Source organism: Gorilla gorilla, chromosome X (genome assembly GCF_029281585.2).
Source record: "Gorilla gorilla gorilla isolate KB3781 chromosome X, NHGRI_mGorGor1-v2.1_pri, whole genome shotgun sequence".
Taxonomy (NCBI): Eukaryota; Metazoa; Chordata; class Mammalia; order Primates; family Hominidae; genus Gorilla; species Gorilla gorilla.
The window spans coordinates 167,139,754-167,155,045 of record NC_073247.2 but is presented as its reverse complement, the minus strand read 5'-3'; the positions used below and the strand labels follow the sequence as shown (position 1 = coordinate 167,155,045).

Below are 15,292 nucleotides of genomic sequence, written 5' to 3'. Positions count from 1 at the left end.
CTCTAAACATAAATTGTAAAGATTTCATGGACACTTATCACTTCCCCAATCAATACCCTTGTGATTTCCTAGGCCTGTCTTTGCTTTAATCTCTTAATCCTGTCAGCCAAGAAGGATGTATATCGTCTCAGGACCCTGTGATAATTGCGTTAACTACACAAATTGTACAGCATGTGTGTTTGAGCAATATGAAATGTGGGCACCCTGAAAAAAGAACAGGATAACAGCAATTGTTCAGGGAATAAGAGAGATAACCTTAAACTCTGACCGCCGGTGAGCTGGGCAGAACAGAACCATATTTCTCTTCTTTCAAAAGCAAATGGGAGAAATATCGCTGAATTCTTTTTCTCAGCATGGAACATCCCTGAGAAAGAGAATGCGCACCTAGGGGTAGGTCTCTGAACTGGCCCCCCCGGGGCGTACCTGTCTCTTATGGTCGAGATTGCAGAGGTGAAATAAACTCCAGTCTCCCATAGCGCTCCCAGTCTTATTAGGAAGAGGAATTTCCCGCCTAATAAACTTTGGTCAGACTGGTTGATCTCAAAACCCTGTCTCTTGATAAGATGTTATCAATGACAATGGTGCCAAAACTTCATTAGCAATTTTAATTTCGCCTCAGTCCTGAGGCCCAGTGATCTCGCCCTGCCTCCACTTGCCTTGTGATATTCTATTACCCTGTTAAGTACTTGATGTCTGTCACCCACACCTATTCGTATACTCCCTCCCCTTTTGAAACTCCCTAATAAAAACTTGCTGGTTTTTGTGGCTTGTGGGGCATCACGGATCCTACCAATGTGTGATGTCTCCCCCGGACGCCCAGCTTTAAAATTTCTCTCTTTTGTACTCTGCCCTTTTATTTCTCAAGCCAGCCGATGCTTAGGAAAATAGAAAAGAACCTAAGTGATTATCGGGGCAGGTCCCCCGATAATAGGTCAGAAGTCCAGGTGCGGCATGACTGAGTTCTCTGGTCACAGTATTAAAGGCTGAAATCACAATGTTGGCCAGGCTACATTCCTTTCTGGAGGCTATGGCTAACAATCCACATGTAACCTCATTCAGGTTGGCTGAATTCAGTTCCTTGTAACCATAGGACTGAAGTCCCTGTTTCATTGCTGCATGTCAGCTGTAACTCACTCTCATCTTCTAGACACTGCCCGCCTTACTTGCCACGTAGTTATCTCCATCTTCAAAGCCAATGAAAAATCTTCCTGGCATCAACTCCCTTTCTTGCTTCAAGTCTCTTTCACTAAGAAGAGACCAATTCAAGATGGATTAAAGACTTAAATGTTAGACCTAAAATCATAAAAACCCTAAAAGAAAACCTAGGCAATACCATTCAGGACATAGGCATGGGCAAGGACTTCATGACTAAAACACCAAAAGCAATGGCAACAAAAGCCAAAATTGACACATGGGATCTAATTAAACTAAAGAGCTTCTGCACAGCAAAAGAAACTACCATCAGAGTGAACAGGCAACCTACAGAATGGGAGAAAATTTTTGCAATCTACCCATCTGACAAAGGGCTAATATCCAGAATCTACAAAGAACTCAAACAAACTTACAAGAAAAAAACAACCCCATCAAAAAGCGGGCAAAGGATATAACAGACACTTCTCAAAAGACATTTATGCAGCCAACAGACACATGAAAAAGTGCTTATCATCACTGGTCGTCAGAGAAATGCAAATCAAAACCACAATGAGATACCATCTCACACCAGTTAGAATGGCGATCATTAAAAAGTCAGGAAACAACAGGTACTGGAGAGGATGTGGAGAAATAGGAACACTTTTACGCTGTTAGTGTGACTGTAAATTGGTTCAACCATCGTGAAAGTCAGTGTGGCGATTCCTCAAGGATCTAGAACTAGAATTACCATTTGACCCAGTGATTCCATTACTAGGTATATACCCAAAGGATTATAAATCATGCTGCTATAAAGACACATGCACATGTATGTTTATTGCAGCACAGTTCATAATAGCAAAGACTTGGAACCAACCCAAATGTCCATCAATGATAGACTGGATTAAGAAAATGTGGCACATATACACCATGGAATACTATGCAGCCATAAAAAAGGATGAGTTCATGTCCTTTGCAGGACATGGATGAAGCTGGAAACCATTCTCAGCAAACTATCAAAAGGACAGAAAACCAACACCGCATGTTCTCACTCATAGGTGAGAAGTGAACAATGAGATCACTTGGACACAGGGTGGGGAACATCACACACTGGGGCCTGTCAGGGGGTGGGGAGCTGGGGAAGGGATAGCATTAGGAGAAATACCTAATGTAAATGATGAGTTGACGGATGCAGCAAACCAACATGGCACATGTATACCTATGTATCAAACCTGCACATGATGCACATGTACCCTAGAACTTAAAGTATAATTAAAAAAAGAAAAAAAAAAAGAAGAGACCAGTCTCTTTCAAAGGATTGCTGCATTAGGTCATCCCAACCAAGGGCCATTCCCCTTTCTTAAAGTCAGCTGTCCCATATACATAATGTAATAATGCAAGTGAAACCTTATCATATTCATAATCCCTCTCACACTCCAGGGGAAAAGATTTTACAACAGCAAGGGTAACTGGAGGTCATCTTAGAAATCTGCCTGTCACAAGCATCAGTTCGTGGATTCAAAAAGTACCATAACCCAAAGCAGAATAAATAAATAAAAAACCCTCATCTAGGTGTATTTTAGTAAGAACTGCCAAAAAAATAGAGAAAAAAAAGTCTTAAAAGCATTTGGAGAAAAAAAAAAAGTATTACCTTTCAAGGAATAGCAATTAGATTGGCTTTGACTTTTCAACAAAAACAACATGAAGACGATAGAATTACATTTTCAAAATGCTGACAAAATTAACTGTCAACCTAAAATTTTATCTGGTAAATTCTATATCCAGCCTTTTAAAATGGAAGTAAAATAGATGTTTTTAGATGGTCCATAACTTAGGGAACCTGTCACCAAAAACCAAAGGAAATATTAAGGATCTTCAGGCAGAATTAAACTGATCCTAAATGAAATCTTGGAAATATATAATGAATGAAGTTCAGGGGGGAGGTTAAATATGTGGGTATATCTGAATGTTCATTGATCATATTTAAAAAAATAGTAATGTCTTGGCAAAGCAAGGTAGTGCATGCCTGTAGTCCCAGCTACTCAAGAGGCTGAGGTGAGGATCTTGAGCCCAGGAGTTTGAGGCTGCAGTTTGCCATGATCATGCCACTGCACTCCAGCCTGGGTGACAGAGCGAGGCTCTGAATCTACAAATGAATGAATGAATGAATGAATAAATAAAAATAGTAATGTCATGTGGCGTGCGTGTGTATGCAATTAAAATACACAATAATAGCACTTGAGGGAGGAAGAGAAATGGAGTTAACATAAACCCTCTAATTTGTGCTACACTTTAATATGTCATATATATATGTTATTATTCATAGAATAATCACTAAAAACAGTAAAAGAATGTATAACAATTAAACAAGGAGTAAATTGAATAATACAAATTACCATATTAGTACAAAACAAAGCAAGGAGAGAAAAGATAACAGAATAGGCAAGACAAACAGAAAGTAAATAGTGATATAGTAGAGTTAAATATATCAGTAATTATAGTAAATTTAAATTGACTGAATACCTCAGTTAAATGACAAAGATTATTAGAATGGTTAAAAAATACAAAATCTACATCTTGTTTATAAGAGATATATAAAATGTAAAGATATAGGAAGATTGAAAGTAAAAGGATGGAAGAAGTATAGAATGCAGATACTACCCAAAAGAAAGCTGATATAGCTATATTAATACCAGACAAAGGTGACTTTAAGGTAGAAATATTTACTAAATATAGAGCTATTTTATAATGATAACAGGGGCAATCCACCAAGAGGATACAATTATTCTGATTTGTATGCACTTAACACTCAAAATAGGCAAAGCAAAAATTTACTGATGCCCAATAAATTCACAATCATAATCAGAGATCTTAAAATATATCCCTTAGTAACTGATAGAATATCAGACAAAAAAGAGAAAACCAATAATTATATAGAAGAGTTGGACAGTAATATTAACAAACTTGACCTAATTGACATATATAGACAACCACATGCAACAATTGCAGAATACATATTCTTTTCTGCACATAAAAAAATACGTGATGTGTTGAACCATAAAGCAAATCTCAAAAACTTTAAACAATTATAGTATTTTTTGGCCACACCGACATTAAGTTAGAAAACAAGAAATAAATTAGAAAATCTCCCTAAAATTCGTAGTATACTTTAAAATAACCTGTGGGCCAAATTTTTAAAAATTGCAATGGAAAATAGAAAATATTTTGAGCTGACTGAGAAATGGAAATATAGCATCTCAAAATTCAAAGGGATACTGTTTAACCATTACTGTAAGGGAAATTTGTGTCCTTAAAATGCATATTCCACAAAAGAGGAAAGGCTAAAAAATCAATGACAGATGGATCCATCTCAGGGAATTGGAAAAACAATAGAAAATTAATCCTAAAGAATGTAGAAGGAAGCAAAGTTAAGAACAGAATTTCCTGTAAGAAAGACATATTTGACAGACAGCATTATTGAAACCGAAAGTTTCTTTTATGAAAAGACTAATAAAATTGATAATACCACTAGAAATATGGATAAAGAAACAAAAGAAGAGAGAGAAAGCATAAATAACCAATATTAGGAATGAGACAGGAGCTACCATTATATAGCATAAAACAGAACAGTTACAATAGGATATTGTAAATAATTTTAAGTCAGTATACTAAAAATTTAAATAAAATACATAGATTCCTAGGAAACATACCTTACCAAAAAGAACACAAGAAGATAAATTTCTGCACTGACCTGTAACTATTAAGTAACTCAAACCCATCTCACAAAGTAAAGCCAAGACTCAGATGCCTTCACTGAGTAATTCTATCAAAATTTAAGAAAGAAATAATATCAATCTCACATGACATTTTCCAGAGAACAGAAGAAAATAGATGTCTTTACAACTCTTTTTATAAAGTTAGAATAATACTGTAACTAAAATATTATAAGGAAAATATGAGAAAGGAAAATTTGGGGTTAATTTTACACATCAATATAGATGCAAAATTTCGAACAAACTATTAGAAAATTGTAAACAGTGATGTATTAAAAGGATAATATACCCTATTGTAGTTTGGTTTATGCCAGCGTTGCAAAGTTGGTTTACATTTTGAAAGTGAATCAAGGTAACTCACCACAGAAACAAAGGAGAAAAATCATACAGTCAAATCAATAAATGCAAAAAAACCCCTAAAATTCAACATCCATTTATGAGAGAAAAAGTCTTTTAGCAAACTAGGAATAAAAAGTAACTTCTGATAAAGGTTATTTACAAAACCATCTAAAACATGCCATCCACAATATCCAACATTCCAAAAAATACTACATATATAACAAAATGAATAAATAGTCATAATAAGGAGGGAGGACAATAGTCAATAAAGGCAGACTCACAGATAACCCAGATACTGGTGTTTTCTGACCAGGACATTAAAACTGTTATTGTAAATATGTTAGAGAACTTACAGGAGCAAATAAGTGGAATGAATGAACAGATGGAAAACTTCAGAGGATAAACAGAATTTCTAAATAAGGACCAAGTGGAAATACTAGAACTGAAAAGTGAAGTGGAGGTAACATTTCCTAACTTATTTTGTGATCATTAAAAAGTCAGGAAACAACAGATGCTGGAGAGGCTGTGGAGAAACAGGAACGCTTTTACACTGTTGGTGGGAATGTAAATTAATTCAACCATTGTGGAAGACAGTGTGGCAATTCCTCAAGGATCTAGAACTAGAATTACGATTTGACCCAGCAATCCCATTACTGGGTATATACCCAAAGGATTTGGGGTGGGGGGAGGGGGGAGGGGTAGCATTAGGAAGAACACCTAATGTTAAATGACGAGTTAATGGGTGCAACACACCAAATGGCACATGTATACATATGTAACAAACCTGCACGTTGTGCACATGTACCCTAAAACTTTCAGTATAATAAAAAAAAAGAAAATACATGAGCTGCTGGAAACTTGTATGCAGTTACATTAGAATATGTAGACAAGCTGATATAGTGCATGTTGGAACAGTCCAGAATGAGACAATATTAAAAATATTTATTTTGGGACCCGAGGTAGGTGTTGAAATGGATATGAAGGGCATGCAGCCTCACCCAACTGTCTTTCTGTGCATTGCCGTGCCGTTTAAAGGGCCAAGCACCTTTTGAGAGTTGATGCGCTTTATTTACTAAAAGTAAAAATATCTTTGGTCCCATTTTTCTTTTCTTTTGGGGGTAAAAAATAATTTGTTAGTTGTCAAGATAGCCAGGCTGAAGAAAAAAATGGCTTTTCCCCTCGTTTTTAACCTGCTTTGATGACATAGTAACCAAATAACCAAGTGGTTCATATACACTCAAAATATTGAATCACAGTCTCTAGGGGCAGGGCCGGATCATCAGAACTTTTCTAAAGTTCCCCACATCACTCTGTTGTGCCATCAGGATTGAGAAACCACTTGTCTGAAGTCTCACCAGTTTGAACTGACATTAGTAAGGAGAAAACTTAGTCCAAAAGAGAAGGCTAGCAAAAGGAAACATGTAAATCAGCTATGAAATGTGAATGTGTTGCTTCAGGAATTGCTTCATTGAATTAAGGGCGTGAAAAGAACTTTGAGAGTTCAATTATTTCATTCGTGTGCATCCAGATAGAAACATACTCCAGGAATTGATATTCTGTTTTTAACAGCTTTCAGTGCTACTTATCCAAGTATCTTTTTGTAATCCATTCCCAAATATTGCAATGGATGGAAAAGCAAGCAAGCAAGTAGACCAATAGTACAAAACATTATAGAAAGAACTTATTTTTACACATAATAAAAATGGAAGTAAAATTAGTTACTTTAGGATTAGTTTAATTAGCACAAGTTAAATTAGGATTGTGACTATGTGTCATGGGTAAATTTTCATATATGCATATTACAATAAAACTGATTTTGCAAGACCAAAAAAAAATCATTCTACGATAAAGACACATGCACACGTATGTTGACTGCAGCACTGTTCACAATAGCAAAGACTTGGAAACAACCAAAATGCCCATCAATTTGAGACTGGATAAAGAAAATGTGGCACATATACGCCACCGAATACTATGCAGCCATAAAAAGGATGAGTTCATGTCCTTTGCAAGGACATGGATGAAGCTGGAAACCATCATTCTCAGCAAACTAACACAGGAAGAGAAAACCAAACACCACGTGTTCTCACTCATAAGTGGGAGTTGAACAATGAGAACATATGGGCACAGGGAGGGGAACATCACACACTGGGGCCTGTCGGGGAGTGGGGGCTAGGGGAGGGATAGCATTAGAAGAAATACCTAGTGTAGGTGACGGGTTTATGGGTGCAGCAAACCACCATGGTTTGTATACCTATGTAACAAACCTGCACGTTCTGCACATGTATCCCAGAACTTAAAGTACAGTTTTAAAAACCCAGCATAAATCTGATAAAATACCTGATAAAGATGACACACACACATACACACACCAGACCATGTATTCCTCATGTATCTAGATGCAAAATACTGAAACAAAATTTCAGCGTATTGAATCCAACAATGTATAAAAAGGATAATATATCATAATCAAATGGGGTTTATTCCAGAAACGCAAGGTTGTTTTAACATAGGAAGTCAATCAGAATAATTAACCACTTTACTAGAATAAAGCAACAAGCCATAAAATAATAGATGTAGAAAGTACATTTACTAAAATTCAAGTCATATTCCTGATAAATACTCTCAGAAAACTAGGAATTGAAGGAAACTTCCCCAACCAGAAAAAGGCCATTAATAACAATAACAAAAAAATCCAAAAACATGGCTAACAACATACTTAATCATGAAACTGGAATGCTTTCCCCTAAGATCAGGAACAAGGCAAGGTTGTCCATGCTTACTCCTCCTAACTAGTGAGTGCAATGCAGCAAAAAAACAAACAAAAGGTATAAAGTTTGCAAAAGAAGATGTAGAACTCTATTCATATATGACATTCCTTATATAGAAAATGCTGAGAAATTTCCAAAGCGCTTACTGGAAGTAATAACTGTTTTTAATAAGATTACAGCATTCCAGGTCAGAATATAAAAGTCAGTTGCATTGTGTATACTGTTAGCAATTACAAATTGAAATTTTAAAATGCTGCTTGTAATAGCACAAGAAATCACTTAGGAATGAATTCAATGAAAGATGTGCAAGACCTCTATACTTGCTATTGTCAGACATCTTAATTTTTGCCGATCAGATGGTTATATCATATCTCACTGTGGCTAGATTACAATTCCCTAATCATTAATGAGGTTGAACATCTCTTCATGAATTGATTGACCATATTGACCATATGTGTTTTCTCTTAGAAATGTCTGTTCATACTATTTGCTCACATATTGTTTGCTTTTCCTATTGACTTGTAGGATGTCTTTTTTTTTTTGAGACAGAGTCTCACTCTGTCGCCCAGGCTGGAGTGCAGTGGCGCAATCTCAGCTCACTGCAACCTTTGCCTCCTGGGTTCAAGAGATTCTCCTGCCTCAGCCTCCTGAGTAGCTGGGATTACAGGTGTGTGCCACCACACCCGGCTAATTTTTGTATTTTTTAGTAGAGACAGGGTTTCACCATGTTAGTCAGGCTGGTCTCGTACTGCTGACCTTGTGATCCGCCCGCCTTGACCTCCCAAAGTGCTGGGATTTCAGGCGTGAGCCACTGCGCCCAGCCTGTAGGATGTCTTTAAATATTCTTGATATTAATACTTTGTCAGTTGTGTGAATTTCAGATACCTGCTGCCAGTTTGCAAATTGCTTGATTATTAATCCCTTGTCAGATGGGTGGTTGGCAAATTATTTTCTCCCATTCTCCAGGTTGTCCCTTCACTTTGTTGGTTGTATCCTTTGATGTACAGTAGCTTTTTAACTTGATGTGATCCCATTTGTCCATTTTTGCTTAGCTTGCCTGTGCTTTTGAAGTCTTACTCCAGAAATCCTTGCCCAGACCAACGTCCTGGTATGTTTCCCCAATGTTTTCTTGTAGTAGTTTCATAGTTTGCGGTCTTAGATTTAAGTCTTTAATTCACTTAGATTGTATTTTTTGTATATGGCAAGAGGTAGGGGTCTCATTCTTCTGCATATGGATATCCAGTTTTGCTTGGGCTGATTTCTAAAAATTGAAACTGGTAACATTTGAGTAGTGAGATTATGGGAAATGGGGGAGGAGAGACTTTGTTTTCTACCATTCTTTATGGTTTAAATACATATGTATTTCTGTATGTGTCTATAGCAGGTGTGGAGATTTTAATTATATGTGTCATTGTATATGCCAAACCTCATCAACAGTTTCCTTGAAAGAATGGGGTGGTAAATAATGAAAGAAAGAGGCTTTTACTTATTATTTTATATATTTCAGGGTTGTGTGGATTATTTCCAACACCTCCAACAATCCCCCCATCTTTTCTTTTTTTTTACAATCAGTTTTATTTTTAAGTTAATATAAAACAACGAAACCTTCTTCAAAGAACACTAGTCATGTGGAGCTCCACCACTTTCCTCAGGCATGGTTAACTTCTTACTCCTTTGCACCTTTCACTGTGTTGTATGCTTAAAACTATTATAAATAGTAGTAGTTATCACCCTGTACTTGTCTTTCTTCCCTGCTAGTTTGTGAACATCTTGAATGGTGGCTAGGACTGCTGATTAATTTATGTTTGTATCTTAATACTTAAGAAAGTACCTATTATAGCTGGTCGCGGTGGCTCACGCCTGTAATCCCAGCACTTTGGGAGGCCGAGGCGGCGGATCACGAGGTCAGGAGATCGAGACCATCCTGGCTAACATGGTGAAACTCCGTCTCTACTAAAAATACAAAAAATTAGCTGGGCGTGTGGCGGGTGCCTGTAGTCCCAGTTACTCGGGAGGCTGAGGCAGGAGAATGGTTTGAACCCGGGAGGCAGAGCTTGCAGTGAGCCAAGATCGCACCACTGCAATCCAGCCTGGGCGACACAGCAAGACTCCATCTCAAAAACAAAAAAAAAAGTACCTATTAGTAATATTTATTTTGTGAAATAATGAAGTGAGTGAATATACTTAAGAGTAGATTTTGGGGAGATTTTTCGATGTAGTGGGAGAAGAGTATTTGATTAAGAATTCAATATTTGACTAGGAGTTGGAAACTTTTTTTCTTTGAAGATCCAGATAGCACATATTGTAGACTTCATAGACTACAAAGAAGAAATTCTAGTCTGGTCTTGGTCTGGAGTCTTGGTGTCATACTCATCTTTGTTTTTCTTTACAACTCCTTAAAAAATATAAAATCCATTTTTAGTTTGTGGGGCACAGATTGCCAGCCCCTGTTTCAGACGGTATCTGTAGGTAGGAGGTTGGAAACAAGAGACAGTGAAGAAATAAATGTAACCCAGATATCAGCAGAGGAGTTTCTGTGCTCTCCTCTTTGCCCTCAGCCACAAAATCTCAATAAATTTGACTTTAGCCTTCCATTCTCTATCCTGTAATTACAGACTGCTCCCTAGTGATTAGTAAATTCTATTATATCTCTAGCTATGGCTTTAATTTATGTGATTGGTTTCATCCCATATCAGCATGAAGTTCAGTCCTTTCATCAGCTTACAACTCACATACCCACACATATGCATGCGCACACACACACACACAGGCACTCACCAGTCCACTCAACATAAGCATTTTGTGGGTTTAATTACACTACTGCATATTTGAGGGTGTAATTGAGAAGGTTCACATTGAGAACCACACAGCCTATCTGCAATCACATAGCTCTGTCAGTCTTCTGCCACAGGACAAATTAATTCCTTTTAAGACCTTATGCAAATGGTGTTGTTTTATTAATTTTTCTAAAACTATGCTACTCAGCATCACCAACTCCAAGCAGGTTTATCAGGGCATTTTCCCAACATACAGTTTATGCCTAACAACAGCCGTAATAACGATAGTAATAGCAGTGATACATATGTAGGGCTTAGTATGGAACATATAATTCTAAGTATTTTAGTCCTCACAGTAAAGCCATGAGATAAATACTATTATCAACCTCATTTTACAAAGGAAGAAATGGAGTCACTGAGGGTTTAAGTAACTTGCCCACAGCACACATAACCAGCGGAGAAGAGAGTTTCACATAGTCGGAATAGGGGTGATCAGTAGTGTCACAAGCAGAGAGACCCAGAAGGATGAGACATGAAAAATAATCCTTTTACAATTATGGGTCAGTTGACAGGATAACGACAGGGATACATTCTGAGAAATGCCTCATTCAGCAATTTCATGGTTGTATGAACATCCTAGAGTGTTAACAAACGCAGATGGTATAGCCTACTACACGTCCAGGCTATGATATACATAGCCTGTTGCTCCTAGGCTACAAACCTGCACAGCATGTGACTGTACTGAATACTGTAGGCAATTGTAACATAACGCTGAGCATTTGTGTATGTAAACACATCTAAACATAGAAAAGGTAATGCATTGTGCTACATTACCATGTCACTAGGTGATAGGATTTTTCGGCTCCATTATAATCTTATGGGACCACCATCATATATGTGGTCTGTTACTGACAGAAATGTCATTATGCAGATGACTGTATGTATTTGGAAGATTAAGATTAGTGAATTTTTTAAAGCACTGCTTCAGTTAGGTAGTAGGCCAAAAGGAAGATTGTATGACATAAAATAAGAGTGGCTAATGAGAAAATGTAAGTAATGGTTATAGATCACTTATGCTTAACTTTTCACAATCTCTCCTTTGTTTAATCCTCTGTATTGAGATCATTAAATCTATCATTTTACATAATTATATCTGTAGTGTTATTCCTATAGCCTCATAAAAGTTGTTGTATATTACTACTAACTTGTTATTATCCAATCTTCTAGGATGTGGTACCACAGATTGTCCCACCTACACAGCAGGCTTCAGGACTTACTGAAGGGAGGAGTCATATATCCGGCCCTTCCACAGCCCAACTTCAAAAGCTTACTTCCTTTAGCTGTCCATTGGCACCATACAGCCTCCAAGTCTCTGACTTGTGCTTGGCAGCAACATGAAGATCATTTTGGTAAGAGATGTGTGAAGACACATACTTTTTAAGACTTGTGGTAAGAAATATTTGCTTTGGCAGCACATATATCAAAAATTGGAATGATAAAATTGTGGTAAGAAAACACATAGTACAAAATTTACTATCTTAACCATTTTAAGTGTACAATTCACATTGTTATGCAATGATAAATACCTTTCGTGTGGTCTGAAAATACTTTTTGTGGAGTTGACAGGACCTCTAGCCATTTATTTTTAAGATTAGCCTACAAGTTGGGAGAAAGACAAAAATAACAGAGGGCTAGAGGTCCTGTCAACTCCACAAAAAGTATTTTCTCAACTAGGGGAAGGCAACTCAGCCTGCTTCAGCCCCACTCCATCTCCCTGTCTTACCTAACGGAAAAAAAAATAAAGAAAAGAAAGCCTTAATATACAAGGGAGAGGGTTTCAAAGATATAGACTAGGAATGTTACAACCACAGAAAGTATTAGTTGGCAGGAGGGAATACTTTACCTATGTGTATGAGTCTTCTAAGGCTGCCATAACAAATTACACAAACTAGGTGATTTAAAACAACAGTGTATTTTCTCATAGTCTTGGAGGGTTGGTAAGGCCATGCTCCCTTTGGGAGAGAGTTTTTCCTTGCCTTTTCTAGTTTCTTATGGTTGCTGGCAATCCTTGGCTTTACTTTGCTTGTGCCAGCATGACTCCAATCTCTGCTTTCATATTCACATGGCCTTCTTCTCAATATCTAATCTCTGTCTTCAAATATTTCTCTCTTTATAAAGATAGCAGTCACTGGATTTAGAACACACCCTAATCCAGGGTGACCTCATTTTAACTTGATTACATCTGCAAAGAGGCTTTCTAAATAAGGTCACATTCACAGGTACCAGGGATTAGGACTTCAACATATCTTTTTGAGGGTTACAGTTCAATCTACCACACCCTGGAAGAGAAACAAAAACAATTGTGAAAGTCACACTTCCAAGACACAGGCCCACTATGCACTCCAAAGACTGAGAATCTGAAGATTGTAGAATGCCCTCATCCCCCCACATCCTACAACAAGCTATAAGCCTCCAGTTAAAATGACAATGGATTACAGCTGGAAGAGCTGCAAGAGACAGCCTGTCTCTGAGGTACAGCACAAAGGGAAGGGCCAAGGCCAAGAGAGAAGACAAAAGCAAAATCACTAGAGAAATTTAATGCTTCTGGTACCCACAGAGACAACAAACATCAAACACAACCTAACTCCAGGCCAGATTAATATAAATATTCATGGTAAAATCCTATTTACCTCAGTAGCTATTGCTCTATACAAGATGTCTGGCTTTTAACAATAACAACATTACAAAACTTCTAAGGCAAGAATAACACAATTTGAAGAGACAAAGCAAGATCAGAACCAGACTTACATATGACACAGGTGTTGAAATTATCAGTCAGAATTTTAGGATTTTTTCTATTTCTGTGAAAAATGTAATTGAAATTTTGACAGGAGCTGCATTGAATCTGTAGATCACTTTGAATAGTATAGATATTTTAACAATATTAATTCTTCCAATCCATGAAGATGGAATTTTTTTCATTTATTTGTGTGTTCTCCAATTTATTTAATCAATGTTTTATAGTTTTGAGTGTAGAGATTATTAATCTCCTTGGTTAAATTTATTCCTAAGTATTTTTTTGCAACTATTACAAATAGCACTGTTTTCTTGATTTCTTTTTCAGTTAGTTCATTGTTAGGGTTTAGAAGCATTAATGATTTTTGTATGTTGATTTTACTGAATTCATTAAGTCTAACAGTTTTTTGGTAGTCTCTTTAGGGTTTTCTATATATAAGATTATTTCATCAGTGAACAGAGACAATTTCGTCTCTTTCTTTCTTATTTGCATGTCTTTTATTTCTTTTTCTTGCCTAATTACTCTGGCTACGACTTCCAGTACTATGTGGAGTAAGAGTAGGAAGAGTGAACATCATTGTCTTGTTCCTGATCTGAAAGGAAAAGTTTTCAACTTAAGACCCTGAATGGCTAAAGCAATCTTGAGCAAAAAGAACAAAGCTGGAGGCATCGTACTACCTGATATCAAAATATATTACAAAGCAATAGTAATCAAAACAATATGATACTGGCATAAAAATAGACACATTAACAAATGCATTATAAATAAACACACACACACACACACACACACACCTTAAAATAAACAAGCAGGACCTCACACATAGGCATATTATATTAAAACTGCAGAAAACCAAAGACAAAGAGATATTCTTGAAGGCAGCCTAGTGGGGAGAAAAACACCTTATCTACAGAGAAACAAAGATAAGAATTGCAGTGGACTTCTCATCAGGAACTGTGCAAGCAAGAACACAATGGAATGACAACCTTAAAGTGTTAAAGCGGGGACAACTACCAATGTAGAATTATATATCCAGCAAAATGATCCTTCAAAAGTGAAAGATAAAGACTTTTTCATACATCAATACTATTTTGATTACTGTTGCTTTGTTGCATGTTTTGAAATTGGGAAGTGCGAGGCCTCCAATTTTGGTCTCATTTTTCAAGATTATTTTGACTATTCAGGGTCCCTTGAGATTCCGTATGACTTTTAGGAAGGTTTTTTTCTGTTTCTACAACAAATTCCATTGGAGTTTTGATAGGCATTGCATTTAATCTGTAGATCACTTTGGGTAGTATGGACATTTTAACAACATTAAGCCTTCTAATCCATAAGCATGAGATGCCTTTTCATTTATTTGTACCTTTCTTTGATTTATCTTAGCAACATTTTGTAGTTTTCACTGTACAAGTGTTTCACTAACTTGGTTAAGTTTATTCGTAAGTATTTCATCCTTTTTGATGCCATATGCAGAAGGCTGAAACTGGATCCCTTCCTTATACCTTACACAAAAATTAACTCAAGATGGATTAAAGACTTAAACATAAGACCTAAAACCATAAAAACCCTAGAAGAAAACCTAGGCAATACCATTCAGGACATAGGCTTGGGCAAAGACTTCATGACTAAAGCACCAAAAGCAATGGCAACAAAAGCCAAAATAGACAAATGGGATCTGATTAAACTAAAGAGCTTCTCCACAGCAAA

General features: G+C 36.7%; 1 protein-coding gene across 2 annotated transcripts in view; it reads left to right on the top strand.

The window, feature by feature from the left end:
• The window catches only part of TMLHE (trimethyllysine hydroxylase, epsilon), a 118,194-nt gene that overhangs the window by 55,724 nt on the left and 47,178 nt on the right, over nucleotides 1–15,292 (top strand). The window contains exon 2 of one of the 2 annotated variants that reach the window (XM_019018791.4): nucleotides 12,016–12,197. The exons of the other annotated variant lie outside the window; for it this stretch is intronic. Within the exon in view, the coding sequence (XP_018874336.2) occupies nucleotides 12,017–12,197 (181 nt within the window). The 5' untranslated portion in view covers nucleotide 12,016. The remainder of the gene's footprint in view (nucleotides 1–12,015; nucleotides 12,198–15,292) is intronic. 2 annotated transcript variants of the gene reach the window in all.